Consider the following 25,531-nt stretch of genomic DNA (forward strand, 5'->3'; position numbering starts at 1 on the left):
ACAGAGCAAAACATACACCAATTCAATGTTTTCTGCATGTACCATTTAGTGAAAATGATTACATTCGAGTTGTGTATCCATTCTCACCCTCCTTTTCTGAGTTGCTCCTCGTCCATTAAGGTAAATACACTGCCCTCTAAGTTTTTTTATCTAATCTTTCAAGCTGCCATTGCCAATTTGATCCCAATTTGATCCTTTAAAGAGCATAATGCTCAAAGTAGACATTTTTTACTAGTTAAGCTAAACTATTGTTTGATTTTATGAAGACTTCAAGTGATATTTTTAGTTTTAAAGTTTAAAGAATGTCTCAGAGTCATAGTTTCAGGCGTTTATCCAACCTTCATGGCTCCAAGAAGCCTACAGTTCATGAGAATTTGAAATTCTGAGAAACTGAATTTTTAACAACAAGGGTGCAGAAGTAATGCAGTGAGGAAAGACTAGTCTTTTCAACAAATGGTACTGGGAAAACTGGATATCCTTAGCCAAAAAAAAAAAAACTAAGCTGGACCCCTACCTCACCTCATATACAAAAACTAACTCAAAATGGATCACGGGCCTAAATATAAGGAGCTAAAACGATAAAACTCTTAGAAGAAAACATAGGCTTAAATCTTCACTACTTTAAGATCAGGCAACGGTTTCTTAGATGTGACATTAAAAGCACATGCAACAAAAGAAAAATAGATAAACTAATCAAAATTAAATATTTCTTTGTGCTTCAAAAACACCTCAGAAATGGAAAAGACAACCCATGAAATGGAAGAAAATCTTTGCAAATCATTTGTCTGATAAGGTGCTTATAGCTTGAGCATATAAAGAACCCTCACAATTCCAGAATACAAAGACAAATAACTCAGTAAAAATATTAGCAAAGGATTTGAATAGACATTTCTCCAAAGAAGATACACGAATGGCCAATAAACACATGAAAAGATGATCCACATCATCAGCCATCTAAACCAAAACTAAACCCACTGCCATCTAGTCTATTCTGACTCATAGTGACCCCCATAGGGTTTCCAAGGCTATAAATCTTTACAGAAGCAGACTGCTGCATCTTTCCCCTATGAAGCCACTGGCGGTTTCAAACCACCAACCTTTCAGTTAGCAGTTGAATACTGTAACCACTGTGCCATCAGGTCTCCTTCATTAGCCTTCGGGGAAACGCAAATCAAAACCACACTGAGATACCACTGGGTATCACACCCAGTAGGATGGCTGCAATCAAAAAGAGAGATAATAACAAGTGTGGTGAGGATGTACAAAAATTGGAACTCTCATACACTGCTGGTTGGAATGTAAAATGATACAGCCATTTTTACTAGAGTTGCCATGTAAAAAGCAATTCCAGTCTTGAAAAACTGTGTCCAACAAAAACTTATACACAAATGTTCATAGCAGCATTATTCATAATAACCAAAAAGTGGAAACAGTCCAAATGTCCATCAATTGATGAATGGTATATCCATACAACAGAATATTATTTGGCAACAAAATAAAATGAAGTACTACATAAAAACTGTTGAGTTGGTGTATGTTTTGTTGTATATATTTTCACTAAAAAAAAAAGAAATGAAGTATTGATACATGCTGTAATATGGATGGACCTTGAAAAAGTTATGCTAAGTTAAAGAAGCCAGTCAGAAAAAACTAAGTTATATGATTCTATTTTTATGAAATGTCCAAAATAGGCAAATCTATACAGACAGAAAGTACATCACTGGCTGCCTAGTGCTGGGGAGTGAGGGGAAAGACTGCAAGACTGTTAATGGTGCTGGGAGGACAAATAACGTCCTGGCAAATACTCCATTCCCAGAAACGAGTAAGAAGGCAAGGAATATAACATTCTTGACACAAGAAACATAACAACCTTGAAGAAGCCCTAACCCGAACAATAATACCTGGACATTGTGGGCTTGAAGAAAGGGGGTCTGCATGACAATCCCATATTAGCTTCTCTATATATAATCTCTGGAAACCCTGGTGGCATAGTGGTTAGGTGCTACAGCTGCTAACCAAGAGGTGAGCAGTTTGAATCCACCAGGTGCTCCTTGGAAACTCTATGGTGCAGTTCTGCTCTGACCTATAGGGTCGCTATGAGTCAGAATCGACTCAACAGCAGTGCGTTTATATAATCTCTGGAGCTTGGGGCAGTAGCGCAGAAATCTACCTGTCCTGCTGCCACCCAGGACCTCAAGTTGTATGTAAGTTTTCCCCATAATAAATCTTAGACCACTTATTCAACCTGAAGTGATCTGCCTTTCTTTGGTCCATCCCTACCTTGTGCCAACAGCAGGCCCCTCTGGTTTTCCCCCAGGAAACCCCCCTTACTCATCTGACAAATGGTTAGTGGGTTCCTTTTTAGGGTGACAAAAATGTTGTAAAACTGATTGTGGTGGTAACTGCACAACTCTGTGAATATACTAAAAATCATTGAATTTTATACTTTAAATGGGTGAACAATATGGATGTCAATTATATCTCAATAAAACTGTAAAAATTATTATTTTGTGACCCCAATAAACTATTAGAACTAAGCATTAAGCATCAATGACCGCCAATATCAAAAATAAGCAAAAATCAGACATCATGTACCTCTTGATAAAAGAACACACCACTTCCTTCATCAAAAGGTATTATAATGCCCAGGTTTTGCTCATTTTTTATTTGGATTAAAACACATTTGAGGTGTTTCATTCCATCGCAGTTGTTATTCTTTTCGTTTTCCGAATTTGGCCAGTGAGCCCATTCCCATCAACTCGATTCTGACTCATAGCGATCCTATAAGGCAGAGTAGAACTGCTCAGTGTAGTTTTAATGTGACTTTTTAAAATTAGGAATTAGGTTGAGCATCTTTTCAAATATCTAAGGATCATTTACATATCTTTCTGTGAATGCACTTTCTTATCTCTGCCCATTTTTCTATACAGCAGTTGGTCTTTTTCTTCTCAATTTTTAGAAGTTCTTTTTTATGTCAGGAATATTAATCAATTATCTGCAATATAAATTGCAAATATTTTTTCCCTATGTATTGCTATTTTTTTTTTTTTTTTACTTTAAAAGCACTTGATTTTAGGTAACTATTTTATGGAAACAAAAATTAAGTGCTAGAGTAAATTCAGGAAATAGTCACAGAATTTTCTAGCTTTCCTTTTGAATAAAATCAACATCAATGTTTTTCTTTTCCCTGTCCAATTTTTAATTAAGTCAAAGATTAACTGCTGTCTCTTAAAATGGACATCAGTAGTTTTTGCCTATCCTTTCACCCTTCTCACCACAGAACCCTTCTTTCTTAGAGGGAATCCAGTCCATGTATTTTGGGCAGACATAATACAGGTCTGACCAATCAGAGCAATCATTCCCTTGACTACAGAAACTGATTCACGAATGGGCGTATGAACCAGCCCTACCAATTAAGACATTCCTGAGGACATTTTTGTTAAGCCAGGGTATTGTAGGTCATGGGTTTTTATATCCACCACTTGGAGAAAACGTGTCCAAGAAAAAGAAAGAAAAGAAGCAAGCTAAATTTTAACCTGCTTTATATATTCTTTTTTTGTTGCCTAAGGTTGTATGGCTTGTTTCTGTCCACTGAAACCAAAAGGGTTTAACGACTTGTTTGGAGAAAGTGTTCAGAATTATTTTCCCCCAAATTTCCTAAACCTGTTACCTCTTGAGGCCAAAACTCTCTTCCTTCTTGTTGGTCTTCCAGATAATCACGAATGATGTTTGTTTTCTGCAGAAACAGGCCCATAGAGTTGGCAAGCTCTGTATCTTCACCAACCACAGAGTCTTCTAACTCTGAAGCTGAGAACAAACGGGAAAGGCCAATTCCCACCAGTCCAGCGACATAGTGACAGTACTGTAAAAGATTATTTTTATATTACTTTAATGATGAATATTTTATTAAAATGGAATGTTAAGATATCATTAACTACAAAAATAACAGGTTCCAAAGAGAATGTACATGATCTCATTTTAAGTATAGATTAAAAACATCTCAAACAGACATGAACCAAGAATTTAACAACACTGCTCTCTGTCTGATGGAAATGTGATGGAAATTTCACTTGTATTTTCTAAATTTCTACAATGTACATATGCCACTTTTACAATATTAAAAGGTTACTGAAACAACAGTAAATTTTTTGATATCCAATATCCAGAGTGGAGGCAATGAGGGAAGATGGAATATTCCAATTAATAGAAACTAAAACAATTTTAAAACAAAATTTCTTTTTAAAAATTAAAAAAAAAAAACAAATTTTAAGTATAGTTTAATCTCTTTGACCCATCTGAAGACATTTCAGCACTCTGTATATTCAGTCCTCACAAACATCCTATAAGGAAAGTACTATTATTCTCCTTTTACAGATGAGTGAACTGAGGTAGAGAGAGGTCAATTAACTCATCTTAGATCACTCATCTCGGAAGTCAGAACACAGGGATTCAAAACCAGTTGTCTAGATCATTGCGTAAAACCGCCTCTCTCAACAGAGTAAAAATAGTAAATGTAATTCTTAATTGTCAAAGCAATTTTTTTTTCCATAAAATTAGTTTGTTATCCTCCAAAAGATATCTTCCCCTGATATTCCAAGACAACTTGATGCAATACTCTTATAAAACAAATGTCCATTAGACAATTTAAGGAAAGAGCAGTGAATGAAGATACACCCTGGAACAGAAACTAAGGGTAAAAAGTAGGCAAAGACCAAAGAGTAAAGTGCAATGTCTGCATGAAATATGTTCTAGGTGAGGAAAAACAGAGAAAGAGTAAAGATATGGTGAAATTAGGCAGAGAGAAATTAGCTGTGTACAGCTACAGAAAATCCAAAAAGAATTACCAGAATTCAAAAATATTAGTATATCCATAGTCCAAGGGAAAGTATATTTTATTATTTTAAGATAATTCCTTGGGTAGAAATACTCCTAGAATGAAGATCTATATAATTCATCTTCAAAGTTTAAGAAAAAAATTCCTTAAATATATCCAATTTTATATGACCAGAGCATCTCTTTAACAACCTATAATCTCATATTCTTATTTTTAGAAGGAGATCATGGGAAAACAATAAGGCATTAGAAAGGTGTTCATGCCCCAGTATGTTGCTGTTCTGTGCCGTCAAGTCGATTCCGACTCATAGCAACCCTATAGGCCAGAGTAGAGCTGCCCCATGAGGTTTCCTAGGCTGTAATCTTAACGGAAGCAGATCTCCAGGTCTTTTCTCTGGAGCAGCAGCTGGTGGGTTCGAACCGCTGACCTTTCTAGTCAGCAGCCAAGCGCTTAACTATTGCGCCACCAGGGCTCCTTACATTCCACATCATAGTACACCTATTATCTGAATGGTAACATCTTTGGATTCTCATGAATTGTTATTCTTTGTTTCTAAGGAAACAGACACATAATTTAGCAGCTTAACTGACACTTGTTTCTCATAAAGAAATGGGGTCATTTTTATGGCAGTGCCTGATGTCAATGCTGGCGCTGCATTTAAAAGTAATCTTGTGTTAAGATGGTCCCATACAGACCTGCAATGGGAAAGAAGAAAATAATAAAAACATATTTTTTAAGTATGAAAACTACTGGCAATCTATTATGTGAAGTAATTTGGTCATTGTCATGGATCGAATTGTCCCCCAAAAATATCTGTCAACTTGGCTAGGCCACAATTCCCAGTATTGTGTGATTGTCCACCACTTTGTCATCTGATGTGATTTTCCTATGTGTTGTATATCCTATCTCTAAGAAGTTGATGAGATGGGATCAGCGGCAGTTATATTAATGAAGCAGGACTCAATCTACAAGATTGGGTTGTGTCGTGAGCCAATCTCTTTTGAGATATAAAAGAGAAAAGCAAGCAGAGAGACATGGAAATCTCATACCACCAAGAAAGTAGTGCCAGGAGAAGAGTGCATCCTTTGAACCCAGGGTCTCTGCACTGAGAAGCTCCTAGTCCAAGGAAAGATTGATGACAAGGACCTTACTCCAGAGATGACAGAGAATACCTTTCCCTGGAGCTGATGCCCTGAATTTGGACTTCTTGCCGCTTGTGAGAATAAACTTCTGCTTGTCGAAGACATCCATTTGTGGTATTTCTGTCATAGCAGCACTAGATTACTAAAACAGAATTTGGTACCAGGAGTGGGATGCTGCTCTAATAGTTATCTAAAATGTGGAAGTGGTTGCCTTGAAGAGACTGTTGGTAGAATTATGGACATCAGACAGTTCTGCTAAGGACTCACAAGGAAGTGAGGAGAGAAATGGCAGTAGCAGAACCAGGAGACTGGTGCTAGACAGTGCTGGAGTCAACCCACAGAGCGAGACAGCTAAGTGCCTTTGCGCAGTGAGTCTTCTGGGCGAGTGTGATGCCTCTGGGCACTTATCAGTGGAGCTAGGCTCGCTGACCCATGGAGCAAGAGAGCTGAGTGCCTTCAGGCCGAAGTTTACTGGTGGAGCGGGGTGCCTCCAGACACTTATCGGTGGAGCTACAGAGCTTTGGAACACTTGCTCTAGCAGGGCAGATGTGGATGGTAAGGCCCGAGGGGCTAAGAAGCCAAGGAACAAGGAAGCTGAAGCTGAAGAGACAAGAAACACAGGAAACCAAGCCGCCTCAGTCTCAAAGGGTATGGCCATGACCTCTGGGGTCTCCAAGGGCAGAGCCCTGGCCTTGGGAGTTTCTAAGGGTGGAGTCAACACTCGGACTAAGAGAATGGTACACCTAAAGCAGAGGGAATAAAGCTGCCGTTTCAGTGAGCCTGGAAGGCAGAGTTAAAGCCTTAGGGCCCTGGGACCTCCAGTGAGAATTCAGAGAGTGTGGCCAACACCTACAGTCTGGAACGCAGGGCCATTGTGTAAATGGTCTCAGAGAACAGAAGACTTTTTTTTCAAGCCTTAAGGGCTAATGCAACGTGTTCTGCTGCCTTGCTTGGTGCCTATTATCCCTTCTTTCCCTTCAATTTCTCCCATTTGTAATGGAAATGTCTAGCTTGTGCCTGCTCTGTACCACTGTACTTTGGAAACAGGTAACATATATTCTAGATTTCACATATGAAGATGAATTTTGCCCCAGGATGGATTTCAAACTTGGATTTGATTTAAGATTTTTGCTATGATATGATGGAGTAAATGTGTTTTACATCTGGCAAGGACCTGGTTTTTGGGGGGCCAAAGAGTGGAAGGTCATGGTTTGAACTGTGTCCCCCAAAAATATCTGTCAACTTGGCTGGGCCATGATTCCCAGTATTGTGTGATGGCCCATCATTTTGTCATCTGATGTGATTTTACTACGTGTTGTAAATCCTATCTCTAAGATGTTGCTGAGATGGGATTAGCGGGAGTTATGTTAATGAGGCATCTACAAGATTGGGTTGTGTCTTGAGCCAATCTCTTCTGAGATATAAAAGAGAGAAGCAAGCAGAGACACGGGGCCCTCATATCACCAAGAAAGTAGTGCCAGGAGAAGAGCACATCCTTTGGACCCAGGGTCCCTATGCTGAGAAGCTCCTAGTCCAGGGGAAGATTGATGAAAAGGACCTTCCTCCAGAGTCAACAGAGAAAGAAAGCCTTCTCCTGGGGCTGACGCCCTGAATTTGGACTTGTAGCCTACTAGGCTGTGAGAGAATAAACTTCTGTTTGTTGAAGCCATCCACTTGTGGTATTTCTGTTATAGCATCACTAGATGACTAAGACAGTCATTTACCTAAAATGACTAGCTAGTCGGAGATAGTTTTTTCAACTTAGTATCTGTACCTCTGAGACAAGTTCTGTCTATCTTGGACAAATTTAATGGTAAGCTCTATAGGGCATGGATATTTCCATCAGTAGGGTATTATTAAATAGTAAGCCCCTATTAAGTGCTTAAGATGAGACATTCAATCTAAACAAATCAGCTGTAAAACCAGGAAGCCTGGAAGTGATAGACAACTTTTTCCTTGTTCTGAACTTCACAATGAGTGCTACCAGTTCTGTCTTATGAACCACAGATTGAGATTGTCTTACAGAGGCACTAACCTTGTCCCACTCCCGTTCAGAGGTCACATGCTTATCCAAAAACTCTGCCATCCCAAATCCCATCTTCCGGCAAATGTCAACAATCACTGTTTGATATTTTTCAGCCAGCTTTCTAAACTCAAGGGAGATCTGAAATGGAGGCCACAAAACACAGAAAATATAAAATATATATTTACACTGTGAACCAATATGGTACCTAAAGGTCGCAAAGCAAAGCAATGGTACAACTCATTACTTATGACTCCCAACTGATTTATCTAGAAGCCTAACATCTAGGTTATACTAATTTTCTACATACTTGAATAAGAAACTCAACGATTTTTATAAATATTAAAATAGAAGGGTCTAAAAAATTCTAAAATTTCTAGACTCGAAAGAAGATTCAAAGTCTCACCATATACTCATCTTTCCAATACATAATAAATGGATAAAGCTGGGCAGAAAAGTAAGACTTTTAGGGAAGGAGAATGTCTCATTTCAGATAAACTTCAGGATAGCAAAGATTCATTCATGCAAATATTTACAGAGCACTTCCTGTGTAACGGGCATTGTTGTAGGCAATGAGGATATACAACAGTGAAACAAACAGAAACTCATATCCCTGCAGGCTTGCATTCTAGTGAGGAGATCAGCCAACCATTTTCTATCATCAGTTCCCAAATATGTAACACAAAGATATGGTGTCTCCCCACTACAGACTACACCTTTCAACTACTTTAACAACTCAATATAGCTCAATATGAAGCATGCAACCCAATATTTTTTTCCTACTATAATGCAGAAAAGTAATTTTGCTGCTTTTTTGTCAATTTATTACTACTGCACAAATATCTTAGGTTCAAAGAAGTGTTTATAGGTTATCAAAACACAACATACAAACACCATGAAACCTCTTAAATAATATGCTATACAATATTAATGGAACCAACATACAATATTGAAGCAAGTGAACAGGCTGTTAAAGACCAAAAGTGTGAGATTTACTTGGTCTATGCTTACAGAAAGGTTAGAAAAACTTTCTCAGGAAACATCTAATTTAAGGACCTAAAGGAAAACAGGTTAGTTCCAGAGCACCATCGGGATTCAGAAGCCTGAGATACTTTAGGATTACTTTGACAAACATCAACTGTTAAATCCAAAGAAAATCATAAAATCAATTCAGTCTTTCCAGAACTCCTCAGTGACAGCTTTTCCAAGCCCAAACTAGTTTGTTGGATTGAAATAAACTAGCAACTCTGCCAAAGGTTACCTGAATCCCTGAATCTTCCTAGAAGCCTATTCTTTTAACAGACCCTTAACTAGACCAGATCTATTTATAAGAAAGGCCAGTGAAGGTGGCAGAGGAGGAGGTTACAAATATTCCAAAACAAACACTTTAACTTCTGCAGTGAACTATACTCTTCAACAACTTTTTAGTACTTATTACATAATACAAAAAATTAAAACAAAAATATTCAAGAAAGAGTGACAATAAGAGCTTGATGTTTTTCCCAGGAACCTGAGGGAGACGGGATATAATATACATAGCTTTTGAGCTATGCCTGCCAACTCTTCCCACACTCAATGCCCAGTTTCATATATTCTGTAGGAACAATAACAACAACAACAAAATCAAACTCATAACGACCCTACAGGACAGAGTAGAACTGCCTCATAGAGTTTCCAAGAACACCTGGTGGATTCAAAACTCTGATTTTTTGGTTAGCGGCCATAGCACTTAACCACTATGCCACCAGGGTTTCAGGAACAATAACAAGCTCTTCCAAATAAAGTGAGCCCTTTTCTGGCTTTTTTTCCCTTCCTCCAAGTAATTCTGTTCCACAACTACAGTAGATTTCTAGGTCCTTAGGTCACTTTCTGGTAATTTCGAGAACATGAAGGAAGGACACCTTAAAAAGGCCAAATACCAGGTAGTAGGAAGAGTGCCATGACACTTCCATTGATTTGTAAATTAAAATTCCCTTATTATAAACCTGAGAAGTATTATGATCAAAACATTGGGTGATTCCACCTTCACCTAAATTTAAAGTGGTTTGTTTGTTTGCTTTGACAATTTTAAAGAGGCAGTAAAGTATGCCAATGATTAAGCTCAATGTTTCTGAGTTAGATTTTTTGGATTTGAATTCAGGTTCTGCCACTTCTTGAGTGACCTTAGGCAAAGTACTTAATCTCTCTGTGCCTGTTTCCTCCTCTATACAAAATGTGGACAATATCGGCCTATCACATACTGGTAGTTTGCCTGTTAAAACTATAAAAAATACATATATATATATAATTTACATATATATTTTATATATAAATTTTTATATATAAAAATATTTCTTATACATAAAAATATATTAAAAAGTTTGCCTGTTAAAACTATATTACATATAAATACAAATAGTAAATTAATACTTGAAATATCAAAAAACTCTGCCATGTTTCTGTATTAGTCACTGATTCATAGTAAATTGCTGAATAAATGCTTTTTTTTTTATTATTGCTATTGGAAACCCTGGTGGCATAGTAGTTAAGCACTATGGCTGCTAACCAAAGGGTTGGCAGTTTGAATCCGCCAGGCGCTCCTTGGAAACTCTATGGGGCAGTTCCACTCTGACCTATAGGGTCACTGTGAGTCAGAATCGGCTCGATGGCACTGGGTTTGGTTTTTTTTTTTATCATTGCTATTATGATTTTAAAATAACCCTGTGTTATTCCTCAAGCTGTGTTCAGAGGTAGACCTAGCTTTCCACTAATGCTGGTTTGAAAGTAGAAAAAGAGCTACTCTATTCTAACCCAATATGCAATGAAATTTCTAGAAGACATGACTAAATGATATCGACTAATAACTAAAGTATAAAGCACCACGTTCAATCTTAATGCACAGACTGACTACACACCTCGGTGTAGTTCATTTGGTTAAAACACTGTATCCCTAAAGTATAAAGCACCATGTTCAATCTTAACGCACAGACTGACTACACACCTCGGTGTAGTTCATTTGGTTAAAACACTGTATCCCTAGGCTTATCTCTAGATTCTATGGGGCCTGGGACCAGAGTACAAATGGAGGCCCATACACCATATGTCTAAAAATTTAAAAATTATCAAGTAATATAACAAATTGTTAAATATACTCTATCCTCTTGCCTTGACAAATGTATCTTCATAACAACCTAGAAGATTCAGGTTCAAACTTAAAATTCCTAGTCCCTCAGAGTTTTGTTCCAGGGCAGAGAATGCTGATTCCCAGTCCCCAGCCTGCCATCCTTCCCTTCCTACCCCTAGCTCTGTCCAGCACTGCGGAGAGGATATCACACAAGTGTGTATAGATACTCGAAGGTCCAAGCTTCATCTACAACCCTCACATACCAGGTGTTGTTCTAAGTAATTTATTTTATAGATTTATTTAATCCTCACAGCTCTAATTTTATAGATGAGGAAACTGTGGCACAAAGAAGTTAGATAACTTGTCCAGGATCACATAGCTGTTAAGTGGCAGAGGATCATCCTGCTTCTTAGTCCTCACCTCAGCTGCTAAAAAAAAAACAAACCTGCTCCCTATCCCACAGTCACCCCATCTTGCACAGCAATCCCAGGCTACCAGACTCAGGGTCCTCAAGAAGCCGGTAGTATATATATATAGTTAGCTAGGTCATCAACTAGCCTGAGATCTGAATGCACCTTTCCACAGAAACAAACATCGAACTTCCAAACAACATACTGGTATTAATAATAGTGGCTAATACTGTTCTAAGAGCTTAACCCATATTACTCCTTTTAATCCTCACAACAATACTATAAAGTAAGTACTATTATTACCACTATTTCACAGATAAGGAAACTGAAGCACAGAGAAAATATGTAACTAACCACTAATTAATAAGTTTGAGAGTTAAGATTCCAACCTAGGCAGTTAGGCTTCAGAACCTAATACCATGGCTCGTAATTATCATATTATGCTGCCTCAGACTGCTTATTTTACCTTTCTCTTTTTTATAGGTATGTGGGCTAGCAGATAACTATATAATCCATTATAAACTTAACTATATACAGAGGATATTTTTAATTTCACTACCGTTGGAAAATCCTCCAGCACTTGTCGATCCTTCTGCTTGCTCTCCATGAACCGCCAGTCTGGTTCATAAAGGTAAGAGTGAAAGTTGTGTAACATTGGGACCTTTTTTTCCACACTGATGGTCATGTCATCTTCAACAGTGTCCAAAGCTCTGAGAACCAAATAAAATATGCATACTGCATGGCTATAAAAAAAAAAAAGGAAAAGAACTATTAATATATTGGAACAAGTACCCAAAGATACTTATTTTAAAATTACATTTAATTTATGCCAGACCATTTTTCTAAAACCTCCTATACCCTTAACTCTACAGAACTATAAAATGATATCCAAAGCCTTGAGGCAAGGCAAAATTCTGAAGAATTTTTAAATCAAATATTAAGTTATAGTCAATACAATTAAAAACAGTCTTGATTTCTCAATTTAAAGTATACAAAATCTATTCACTATTCTAGAGTTCATCAATTATGATGTATGTTAATATTAAGTACAAAAAAAAAATTGCTGTCAAGTTGATTCAGACTCAAAGTGACCCTACAGGACAGAGTAGGACTGCCCCACAGGGTTTCCAAGGAGTAGCTGGTGGATTTGAACTGCTGACCTTTTGGTTAACAGCCAAGTTCTTAATCACTGAGCCACCATACCAAATCTGTTGCTGTTGACTTGATTCTGACTCCGAGTGACCCTATAGGACAGGGTAGAACTGCCCCAAAGGGTTTCCAAATAGTACCGGTGGATTCAAACTGCCAACCTTTTGGTTAGGAGCCGTAGCTGCTAACCACTATGCCACCAGAGTTTCCACTGAGCCACCAGGACTCCAATATTAAGTACAGTATTCACTAATTATGTTTCTGAGAAGCTATTTCATTAAAACTAAGACCCACCTTTAAAAAGCAGTTAAATTCTGCCTCAACAAAGTATATCATCCCTCTCAAAAAAAGTGACCCATGTTTAAATGTGCAAACCACCACACATCATTCCATTTACTATGCTTCCGATTAGAGTAATAAATGCCAACAAAATGATAAACTTACATTCAGATCAACGTCATTGCACATGGCAACTTCCTAGTGACTTCCAACATTATTAAAATATCATACTAGCCAGTCCACCTAATGTTTCCACTGAACTTATCACATCTTTTATTAGTTTTCTTACTTAGATAGAAGTAATGAACTTCTATAGTTTATTTATATAAAACAAAAACCTAACAATTTGATGTCACTAATACTCCCAGGATGGGTTACATTTAACTAATGGAGAACAAACTATACAGAAAAACAGAAGACCAAATGTTTAAACTGAACTAATATTCTGCAGATAGAAAAGAAAGCCAAAACACACAACTATTCTCATGCACAAAGGCAACTGGTGCGAGTTCATGTGTGTAATCTACAAAGACAGCTTTAGAAAAATTAATCCAGTATTCTACAGATGCAAAGTAGCTTAAATGAAGCCAAGAAAAATGCCTGATCTGCTCAAAGACAGGTTCAGCTGCCTGGACTAAAAAAAAGTTAATCAACACCTCCCCACCCACCCCCCCCTTTCCTGACACTATTAGATGGCAAGGTGCCTGGGAGGACATTCTAAAGTAAACAAACAGGCATTTCAACCCCAAACACTCCCTTCATTCAGGTGGGGCTAAGTTTTGGTCAATCCACAAGCAAAGGACTGCAACACTCCATGGTATGTCAAAAAATAGCGCTGGGACAAGCTTTCCTTCCCTCAAGTCCTATGGAACTGCCTCTGACACTCACCACATTTCCCCATCCAGCCCCTGGATGACAGCTGCGAAACTGCGACTGGTCTGATTCAGATATTTGTAGCAAGTTTTCAAGCTGCTGCTGAGCGAGTCCTGCGGGCAGAGCAGACACATGGAGGTGGGAGAAGTGGAGCAGCAGGAACTGCACAGGGGCAGGCGTCCGGCCGTTGTCGGGCTCCAGAGCCGGCCACAGGCTCCCTCTCCCCGCTGCCAGTCCTTAGAGGGCCAGGCGGAGGGAGGGAAGGGGCAGCCCCGCGGCGGTGTCCCCGCGCCTGCGCCTCGAGGCACCGCGGCGGGACTCAGTGCAAAGGTCCGCTTGAAGAGGGACACGGCCTTGGTACTGCAGGCAGCTGCAGCCATGGGAATCTCGGGTTCAGCACGGAGTTCTTCGTCCATAGACCTGAGTGGAGCTGGGAGGCGCCCACCCAGGTCAGGACCGACTCTCCCCCGTACAAACACAAGATCTGCTCCTATGGCCTGCCCCGCGGCCCCGCCTGCGCACGTGGAGGGCCGCCCGGCCCAGCCCCGCCCCGGCCCGGCCCCACGTTGGCGCCCTCCGTCTTTCTCCTTGCACGCTGGAACCAACAAGCTGCTAAAATAACCCTGGCCGTTCTTGATAAGGAGCCCTGCAGGCGCAGCAGTTAAGAGCTTTGCTGCTAACCAAGAGAACCGGCAGTCTGAATCCACCAGCCGCTCCTCGGAAACCCTATGGGGCAATTCTGCTCTGTCGTATAGGGTCACTATGAGTCAGAGTCCGCAGCAACGGGTTTTTTTCGTTTTATTATTCCTCCGTTTAAACCTCTGTTATCCTCTTGAAAGCTAGCTTGCTATTCCTTTTAAGATTTCTTGTCCTTTCCGTTGAAATTATAGTAGAGCGTGAAGAGCCATTTCCTAAACTTTACACTTCCCTGAGGAAAAAAAGGATTGTGTTGTTCCAGGGGGTTAAAAAAAAGCCATATTTTCAATGCAAGCATATCAGAAAGAACTGCTGACTGCCTTTAAGAGAGAAAAGTGAAATCTACAGTAGAGGAATGGTTAAAAAAAGAAATATGGCATATCCACTGGTAGGAAATTCCATAGAGTCATTTCAGAATGTTAACAGTGAACCCTGGAGGCACCCAGGTGAACTATGTTCTTTGGGGTATATTCCCTAAATTTCCTAGCATGGCTGCATATTATTTGGTCAAAAAGTCTTTGAAAAAATTATGACACCATGAGAACTTCATTTCTATTACCATGTCCAATAAACAAAAAAACTAGTAATAAAAATTAATATTTACTGGGTACTATATATTAGTAAAATTATTTAGTAGTGTCTGGTAAATAAAAATACTCAGCAAATATTTAATGAATATATTCATAGAGTATGTTAAGCCAATTCACTAACTCCTTTCTCACAATGTGGAGGGGCAAGAGTTCACAGTAAAATAAGAGAATAACAGCTATTTACTGAGATCCAAGGCAGTTCTTCATATAAACTGTCGTCAGGCCACAATTATTCCTCTCGCTGTATAGCCAAAGCCGACCCACAGCTACAACTAATGGTTTCCTGGATAATGTCTAACCATGAGTTTCAATAAATGCAAAGAGGCAGTCATGGTGTATCCTAACACTGGTTTTGAAGAGCAACAATCTTCAAAAACACTACTTATCCCATCTCCCTCCCCATCATTCTTTTTCCTGTAACCTATTTATCTTAGTACTTCACCTTATAACAATTTCCTCCAAATTACCAAGAATGCAGGAAGATGTAACTATTAAACACACTATGGAAGACACTACCCCACCCCAGTGCCATCGAGTTGATTCCGACTCATAGCGACCCTACAGGACAGAGTAGAACTGCCCCCACAGTTTCCAAGGAGCGCCTGGTGGATTTGAACTACCGACCCTTTGGTTAGCTGCCATAGCACTTAACCACTACGCCACCAGGACACAACTCACTCTAAATGATTTCCACTGCTTGCTTTCCATGAGCTGGTGGCGGGGGGTGGGGACTGGGGGGAGGGAAAAGGTACAGCTACTACTGTCTCTCCTTAGAGATTGCTGGTGTTTTCTATTGCTGTCTGAGATTAAGTATACTCCCAAGGAAATCTCAAGTGAGAGAAAGAAGAGTGAAGGTCATTTAGAGAAAGGGTATGCTGTCGTTAGACGTGCAAATCTGAACTCCCAGGACTGGGGGCTCCAGGCCTTAAGCTGAAAGACATTTCCACAATAGCTACCAACCCTCCCCCCAGCCATCCTAGAAGATTAAAAAAAAAAAAACAGATTACCACTGAACAGGAGCGGGGCAGAGACAAACTTGAGAACTGAACTAATGTAACAAGATTAATAACTACCATTTATCTGGCACATACTAAGAGCCAAGCACAATACATACATTACCTTAAATCCTAACAAAATCCTTTAAGAAAGGTACTAGAGCCTCACAATCTACCTGAAACCTTGGCCAGATAGATGCTGTCATGAATTGAACTGTGTCCCCCAAAAGTATCTGTCAACTTGGCTAGGTCATGATTCCCTTTTATGATTGTCTACCATTTTATCTTCTGACATGATTTTCTTATATGCTGTAAATCCTATCACTATGATGTAATAAAATAGATTTTAAAAAACCCAGTTAGATTAGCAGCAATTATATTGACAAGGTTACAAGATTAGGTAGTGTCTTAAGCCAATTTCTTTTGAGATATAAAAAAGAGAAGCAAGCAGAGAGACATGGGAACCTCATACCACCAAGAGAGATCGCATCCTTTGGACCTGAGGTTCCTGTGTTGAGATGCTCCCAGACCAAGGGAAGACTGATGACAAGAACCTTCCTCTAGAGCTTACAGAGAAAGCCTTCTCCTGGAGCTGATGCCCTGAATTTGGACTTGTAGCCTACGAGACAGTGAGAGAATAAATCTCTCTTTGTTAAAGCCATCCACTTGTGGTACTTCTGTTATAGCAGCAGTAGATGACTAAGACAAAAAAAAAAAAAAAAAAAAGACATGTGTAGAATTCAGAACTTTCAGTGTTTCAGAAAGGTATAAAATGTATATACAGAATAGGTCCCTGGGTGGCACTAATGGCTTGTACTCTGCTTGGCTACTAACCAAAAGTTTGGTAGTTCAAATCCACCCAGGGAGCTACTTCCGTAAGATTACCATCACGGGGCGGGGAGGGGCGGGGGGGGGAATGTATACACAGGCCCAGTCTGTATAGAGTAGCATCTCATAATTGATGATTTAGAATTTAGTTAGTGCCAACTCTCAGTATAACTCTCAGTATAGTCTCTTCTCATTCAGCTGCCAAATTAATATTCCAAAAATATTGCTTTCATCATGTCATCTCTGCTTTTAACTATCATCTAGTATGCTGAATACAGCTAAGCTTTTGGACTCCATTAACAAACACCATCCCCCACACATCCTGCCAAACTGTATCTCTAACCTACATTCTTCAATTTCAGCCAGGTGGGCTTCCACGTACAATGCATGTTCAGTCTTAACTACATGATTGAGCCCATACTAGCCTTTCCCCATTAATCTAAATCTAATTACCGTTCTAAGTCCTATACCTTACGAAGCACTTCTGTCATGTTTTCTAAAAACCTTTCCCTTAAAACATTTCCACCTCAATAAAACTTAAGCTTTACCTGTCATTGCATAGGTTATCTTACTTTTATACTTCTGTTCAATGTGAACATGTTTAGGGTTGGCTTTTTCACTTTGTGTACACTTTCCAAAAGTGTGTTCAACTTTTAACTGAATCTGGACAATCCTCTGTTTAATGTATCTTCATGGCCCATTACTTGAACTATAAGCAATACAGTGGGGCTAAGAGAGTGAGCTTTGGAGTCACCCTGCAAGGGTCAAAACCAAGTCCATCACTTACTAGTTGTTGGACCTTGACCAATTAATTTCTCTGTGGTTCTGCTTCCTCATCTATAAAATAGGAAAAATAATAGTAGCTTCCTCATAGGGTTACTGGAAAGTTTAAATAATAATCCCACTGCCGTTGAGTCGATTCCGACTCATAGCGACCCTACAGGACAGAGTAGAACTGCCCCATAGAGTTTCCAAGGAGAGCCTGGTGGATTCAAACTGCCGACTTCTTGGTTAGCAGCCGTAGCACTTAACCACTATGTCACCAGGGTTTCCTAAATAATAATAGATGTATTTAAAATTGCACCTGGCACATTAAAAGCTCAATAAATGTTAGCCATTATTATTATGACACCCTGTAACTAAAAGGTAAAGCCCAAACCAAATCCATTGCTGTCAAGTCAATTGTGACTCATAGCAACCCTGTAAAACAGAGTAGAACTGCTCCATAGGGTTTCTAAGGCTATAATCTTTACAGATGCAGACTACCACATCTTTTTCCCACAGAACAGATGGTGGGTTCGAACCGCATACCTTTTTTGGTTAGCAGCCAAGTGCTTTAACCACTGTGCCACAAGGACTCCTAAAAGGTAAAGATCTAGGTGTTAAAACTGGCAGATAGTCTTTCAGCAGGGCATTATGATAGGAAAACAGGTCCTGAACAGGTGCAATTAAGGACCTGGACTGACCACAATTTGAAGTCCACAACATGATAAGATGGCCTGGGGGGGGTGGGGGGGGAATCGATAAGCACTGTGATATGGGAGGTGAGATGGGGAAAAGGACTTTAGTTGTGCCTGGATAGTTCATTTCTTGGAGGGGAGGGAATGAAGCAAATATGGCAAAAAGCTAATAACTAATCTCAGAGAGGTAGACAGAGTAGTTTGTTATATTACTTTCAGTACTTTCCTATTTGCTTGAAATATCTGGTAATTATAAAATTTTTTTTTTTTAAGTTAAAGTAATCTTAAAAACAAAAAAAAACCCAGTGCCATATCTTAAAAAAAAAAAATAAACGCTATGTTAATTAGAAATACAGCATCCAGTAGAAAGAAATCTAAAGTTCTGAAACAACCAGACCACACCTAAGTACTGCATTAAATTTTGGACACTGGGCTTTAAAAGGAGAGACCAGACTGGTAAATGATCTGGAAAGAGTAACGTAAGATGAATACTTAAAACGAAGAACCCAGAACATTTGGGTTGTATATCAGTATTCTTAGATAGAATATGAGTGTTTTCTTAATATACTTCTGTGTTGTGTTATAAAGCAAGGATTAGACTCTGTAGATGCAGAAACGGAAAGTTGCAGGAACGTTCAGTTTAGTGTAAATTAATACTTCCTAAAAACCAGAACAGTCTAGAAATGGACTGAATTACCTGTCACTGGAGATGTTCAAAATGAGACTGCACAATCACACATCTGAGATTATAAAGCAGTGATTCTTTGATTTTGGTCACAGATGGATGCCTGTAAGAATCTGTAATAACCCAGTGCCATTGAGAATCTATAATAGTGGACACCTTTTCTCCTCTCAGAAAAATGCAAAAATGTTCAATAACATAAACATTTGCAAATAACTTCAGGATGGTCCCAGGTAAGAAATATTAATAAGAAATCTCTTACTAAACATATATTTATTGAGCAAAGCACAGGAGAAATTTATACCTCTGTTTCCTTTAAGGCACTCTCAAAAGGCTAATCCCATATTCCAGCCAGAATCGATTTCTCTCTTCCATGAATTTTTTTTTTTTTTTTAATGGCATTTACTACATTCTTCCATGTTTGGTTAAGTTTATCTTGTTTAAAAGCTTACCACTACCAATGGTTCTGATCAGGGCCACAGCAGATGGATCCTGATAGAATGGGAGAAAAATGTGAAACAGAATTCAAATTCTTAAAAAGTCCAGACTTACTGGACTGGTTGAGACTAGCCCTGAGATACTCTTTAAATCTTAAACCGAAATTATCACTTGAGGTCATCTTTTAGCTAAATAACAGATTGGCTCATAAAATAAAGAATATCACCTGTGTGTAATGAGCTCCTTTAAAAAATCATATATATGAGACCAAATGGTCAAAAATTACTCTAGAGCAAAGATGAGAAGGTAAGGGAGCAGGGTAACTAGAGTACTGGAAATGGTACAACCAGAGCAGAATGAATGAGAACGATGACATATTGTGAAAATGTTAACCAATTATCAATAATTTGTGTAAAAATTGTTAAATGGGAACCTAATTTGCTGTTGTAAACTTTCACCTTAAAAACAAGAAAATATTAAAGGAAAAAAAAAAAAGCTTCTTGAGGGTAACACATCCACCTTTCATTCATTTTCACATGTATTGACAAGCTATTGTGTTTAAAGTGCTAAAGATGCATCAAAGTAGATTCCTATTTTCAAATAGCTTAAAATCCAGAATCAAATGTAGAATCTTAAATCTGAAGGAAGCTTTGCGAAATAAACCAGTACATACATAACCACAATACGAAGCTATGGAACTGATACCATAAGCTAGAGAACACAGTTGTAGAAGGTTAATGGGTAATGAGAAAAGGCTTCTTGTTATGGTGCCTTCCTAAATTTTCTATGAACAATTTTATAACATTTTATTGCCCTAACTAGATGGTAAGCTCTTTGAGTGTCTTGTCTCTTTATATAAACCACCCTGATATGCTACTCCCAGGATAATGTCTACCACTTAAAAAAAAAAAAAAACAGGTGTTTAATACATGTCGTAGGGTCACTATGAGTCGGAATCGACTTGATGGCAATGGGATTTTGGTTTTTTTGGACAAGAGAGGTGGCACTGGAGCTAGGCCTTGAAGGATAAGGACTCTGGGCTATAAAAGATAATTTTTTCTGAAGGAAAACTAAAGATTATTAATAATGGAAACTAAAAGTACAAAGAATGGTATTTGACTTTGTCATATTCCCACTGGGGGAAAAAAATTAAAAGCTTGTGCTATCACCCACTAACTAGGCTATCTGTTCAGTCAACAGTCACTTAGGAATAATAATTTTCATGTTGGCATGAATACCTTTATAAGCATTCATTTAACTATGGGTACAGGAATGAGGCAGATGAAATATAAATAAAACAAGGTTTTTACTTCAAGCAGCCAACAATCTAGTTAATCGACAGACACACAGATAACAAATATTTACGTGGAAAAATGGATGTGTGCTATTAAAAACTCAGCGCTGAGGAAGAAGGGATTGATCAGGTGGCAGGGAGTTGGAGGAGGTTTACAGACGAGGTGAGGTAACAGAGCTGGAAGGATGAGTAAGATTTCATTTCAGAAAAGGTATTCGCATGACAGTATTGTAACATTTGCATAGTTCGTTATGGCCACAAAATTCTCTCACATGTACCCTCCCACTTAAACTACCCATAAGGTCAAATTTGTTATCTGTTTACTGGTTGCCGTGGAGTCGCTTCCGACCCTACAGCGCAGAGTAGAAGTTCCCCACAGGGTTTCCAAGACCGTAATCTTTACAGAAGCAGACTGTCACATCTTTCTCCTGCGATCCATTTACAAACAAGTAACAAATATCAACCCACACAGACAGAACGAAATGTGAAATATAACTATCTGAAAACGAATGTCTCGAGTGAGCAGTAACATCATGAACGCCAAAACAGTTGCGGGTGGGGGCGGTGGGATTAAATCCACCCAGTCCTTCAGGGAGTCCCCTCGGCCGAGGCCGGGTTAGGAAGAAAGGGGTCGGGCTGCGTTCCGCCAATGGGGCCCCCTGGGGGCCGGGGTCTGCTCCCGGAGTCAATGTGGAGCCTGCGGCGTTCAGCACCCTCCGGCCCGCGCCCGCCTAGCCCTCCGCCTCGGCCCTGCCTCCTCGCGCAGCCTCCCGCCACGGCTGGGATTCAGGGATGCCCGGCGCACCTGGTCCATCTTCGGTATCACCTTCCGGATGCCCCCCATCTGGAACCGCAGTAGGTTGTAGAACTCCTCCGGCCGTCCCAGGCACTTCACGAACTCCATCCTAGAGACGGGTGGCTGTTGGGTCGGGCCACAGTGTTCACTTCTCGGGTACCTCCGGTTTCGCAGCCGCCTGGCACCGGTGGAAGTAAAAGCGCGGGGCGGACCCGGCGGGGCGGGGCGGACCCGGCGGGGCGGGGCGGGGCGGGATGTGATGGGAAGGAAAACCCAGCTCCGCCGCGCTCCGCCTGCTTTCCGCCTACCTCCAACCGGCCTCCGGCGCTCGCGCTGCTGCCGGCGGGCTAGCAAGTGGACTGACAGGCGCTGATTGGTCAGGGCCGCTCGCACCAGGAAGACGTCCGCCAATCGGGAGCGGAAGAAACCTGGCGTGACGACCACATCCTAGAACTTAACTGGATGACGATAAAGAGGCAGGCTATCGGGATTGGAGCTCTAAATAGGGCTGGGCGTTTGTTTTTCTTTGCTGGGGACACGAGCCGAACCCTGAAGCAGGAGTCAGCTCAAGGGGCAGCAAAGTGTGCTTTGTGTGCACCGAGTGCACCGTGTGAGCCCAGCGCAGAAGATCCTCGCCGGCAACATTCTAAGAGTTTGTCAGTAAAGCGGCAGTGGTGTTTAGTTTTGCTTGTTCCTGCCGAGTTACCTTTTTAGATACGCGCGAGGCTTCTGAGACTAGAGCAGAAAATATTTAAAAGTCGGGTCTAGCAGTAAGTTGTGCAGTTTTTATTGCCAACAAGGAAAATAAAAGCTTGGCCGAGTCACCCTGAGCACACCCCTGCGTTCACCTACCTCCCACGCCACATACAGCCTCAGAACACCTGGGCACGCTGCCCAGCAATAATGCTCCCCTCTTTTTTATTTTTGTACTTTAGGTAAAGGTTTACAGAGCAAATTAGTTTCTCATTAAACAATACACATTGATTTGTGACATAGGCTTTCAACCCCACGGCATGTCAACAGTCTCCCTTTGTTGACCTTGGGGTCCCCACCTCTCCCCGCACATTACCGGCCTTCCTGTCCGCTCCTGCCTTCCCCTCCTTCCCCCTGGGCTGATGAACCCATTTAGTCTTGCTTTGTTTTATGGTTCTGTCTAATCTTTGCCTGAAGGGTGAACCTCAGGAGTGCCTTCAGTACTGTTGTAGAGGAAAAAACATCACAAAGTTTAGTAAAGCAAAAAGAAAGTTTTATTCGGCATACATTCAAAGAGACAAAAGTGGGAAGCGGATAAGCGTGTTGCTAGAGCCATGTCTCCCCGAGTCCAAGGAAATATTACAGAATAAGCAAGAATGGGAAAATGGACAAGCATGCTGCTACAGCCATGTCTGCCCTAGTCCAAAGAATGTTATAGAATAAACAATGGGAAAACGGACAAGCATGTTACCACAGCCATGTCTGCAGGAGTACAAGGAAATATTACACAGTCAACAGTATGTATTAACATTACAAATGGGCAAAACCATTGAAAGCTTCACCTTTTCACAGATTGGCTAGAAACTGTGATCCTACATTTTGAACTGCCTTTCTTAACAATCATTGGTGCAGGTTTCAATAACAACAGTCAAGAGCATCTGCACTGGTCCAACAAATTCCTATTCACTAAATGTTAATAGAAAAAGATAAGAGTGGAAAGTCTTTTGTGTTCTGGCTTAGGTGAAAGATTCCCTAAAAGATATTTTCCAAGATTATTCTATCATCTTTATCTCAGGGCCCAGTTGATGTGTCCTTGTGAGCTCTTGTAAGCCCAGCTCCAGCTGGGTCACATTCTCTATGCTCAAGGACAGGGAATAATGATCCTAAATCCGTACTGAGTTAAAAGGGAGTCTGGGGGCCATACTCTCCAAGTTTCTTCAGTCACTGTCAGACCAGTAAGGCTGGTCTTTTTGTGTGAGTTAGAATTTTGTTCTACATTTTTCTACAGCTCTGTCCAGGACCCTCTATTTTGATACCTGTCAGAGCAATCCATGGTGATAGCCAGGCACCATCTAGTTGTGCTAGACTCAGTCTGGTGGAGGCTATGGTAGCTGTGGTCCATTAGCCCTTTGGACTAATGTTTCCCTTGTGCCTTTGGTTTTCTTCATTCTCCTTTGCTTCAGATGGGGTGGAACCAGTGGGATTTCTTAGATGGCCACTCACAAGCTTTTAAGACCACAAATGCTACTCACCAAAGTAGGATGTAGAACATTTTCTTTATAACCTATGTTATGCCAGTTGACCTAGATGTCTCCCAAGACCATGGTCGCCAGGTTTCAGCCCAGTAATTTGGTCCATCAGGGAGTCTGGATGTGCCTGTGAGGCTTGGAAACTCTGTCTGGGACTATCTGTTGTTTCCCTGTCAGGGTGGTCGTTGGTGGTAGCCAGGCACCATCTAGATCTTCTGGTCTCAGGCTGATGGAGTCTTTAGTTTATGTTGACCTTTTGTCTCTCTAATATCTTCCTTGTGCCTTCAATGTTCTGCATTCTCCTTTGCTCAAAGTGGGTTGTGACCAACTGATGCATCTTAGATTGATGCAAGCTTTTAAGACCCTAGACGCCACTCACCAAAGTGGGATGCAGAACATTATTTTAATAAACTTTGTTATGCCAATTGACCTAGATGTCCCCCAAAACCATGGTTCCCAGGCCCCAACCATTCTTTGATTTTTAATCTATTTATGCCTTTGTTTCTAAGGTGTGTCTCTTATAGACAGCACACTGATGGGTCCTGTTTTTTAAAATCTATTCTGTCACTCTCTGTCTATGGGTGCATTTAAGCTATTTATGTTCAGTGTGATTATTGATAGGTGTGAGTTTGTTGCTGTCATTTTGTAGTGTTTTTTTTTTTTTTTTTTTTGTGGTGCTGATGTTTTCTTTGTTCTTATTCTCCTGCGATGAATTCCTTTTGTTTGTGGATTTTTTTTTCATTTGTTTTTGTAGATTTTATATTTACCGAGACTTTAAGTTTTTCTTCTTTATTTTGATGAGTAGGTTTGTTCATTTTCTTTCTGGTTACCTTGAAATTTACTCCTGTCTCCCTAAGTTTAAACCAGTCTTTTACTACTTGATATCACCTTGACTTCCTCTCCATTTGAAATTTCTATACCTACACCGTTTATTCCCTCTTTTATCGTTCTGATGTTGTCATTTACAAATTGACCTCTCTGGTTCCCTGTTGTAAATCTTTTAGTTTTGTTTTATCTTCGAGAGAACATGACTAAGTTGGTATCTGGCTGATGCTGTCTTGTGCCCTAGATTCAGGTGGTTGTCTGATGCTATTGGTTCTCTGAGGGACTCCCTTTAATAATTCTTCTAAGTTTGGTTTTTACATAGTACCTTAATTTCTGTTTATCTGGAAATGTTCTAATTTTGCCATCATATTTGAGCAAGAGTTTTGCAGGATTTATTTATTCTTGACTGGCAGATTTTTTCTTTCAAGGTTTTATATATGTCATCTCATTGCCTTCTTCCCTGCATGATTTCTGCTGAATAATCAGAGCTTAGTCTTATTGTTTCCCCTTTATATTAACTTTTTGTTTTTCTCAGGATTTTTTCTTTGTCTTTGGTTTTAGTGAGTATGATGATATGTCTTCGTCATTTTTGGGGGGGCCGTATTTTTTTTTTATCCTATATGGGGTTTGTTGAGCTTTTCATCTTTCATGATATTAGGGAAGTTTTTTGTCAGCAAATCTTCAATGATTTCTGTGTTTTCCGTCTTCTCCCCCTGTTCTGGAACTCCAATTGCACACAAATTTTTGCTTTTGATTGTATCACACGTTGTTCTCAGGGCTTCTTAATTTTTCTTCATTCTTTTTTCTGATTTTTTCTCAAATTGGTATCCAAGGATTTCTCTTCAATTTCACTGATTCTGTCTTCTATTGTTTCAAATTTGCTTTTAAAACA

General features: G+C 39.8%; 1 protein-coding gene across 2 annotated transcripts in view; it reads right to left on the minus strand.

Moving 5' to 3' along the window:
• The window catches only part of FDFT1 (farnesyl-diphosphate farnesyltransferase 1), a 38,931-nt gene extending 17,118 nt beyond the window's left edge, over window positions 1-21,813 (minus strand). Inside the window, exons 1-5 of one of the 2 annotated variants that reach the window (XM_049866435.1) lie at window positions 21,602-21,813; window positions 13,829-13,926; window positions 12,072-12,255; window positions 8,012-8,140; window positions 3,671-3,862 (exon numbers count right to left, since the gene is read on the minus strand). In XM_049866435.1, coding sequence (XP_049722392.1) covers window positions 3,671-3,862; window positions 8,012-8,140; window positions 12,072-12,255; window positions 13,829-13,926; window positions 21,602-21,700 — 702 coding nt within the window. In that variant the 5' untranslated portion in view covers window positions 21,701-21,813. Of the gene's footprint in view, window positions 1-3,670; window positions 3,863-8,011; window positions 8,141-12,071; window positions 12,256-13,828; window positions 18,411-21,601 lie in introns of those variants that run through there. The other variant, XM_049866434.1, reaches the window with a different exon arrangement.
• Between the last annotated feature and the right edge of the window lie 3,718 nt (window positions 21,814-25,531).

Source organism: Elephas maximus, chromosome 22 (assembly GCF_024166365.1).
Source record: "Elephas maximus indicus isolate mEleMax1 chromosome 22, mEleMax1 primary haplotype, whole genome shotgun sequence".
Classification (NCBI taxonomy): Eukaryota; Metazoa; Chordata; class Mammalia; order Proboscidea; family Elephantidae; genus Elephas; species Elephas maximus.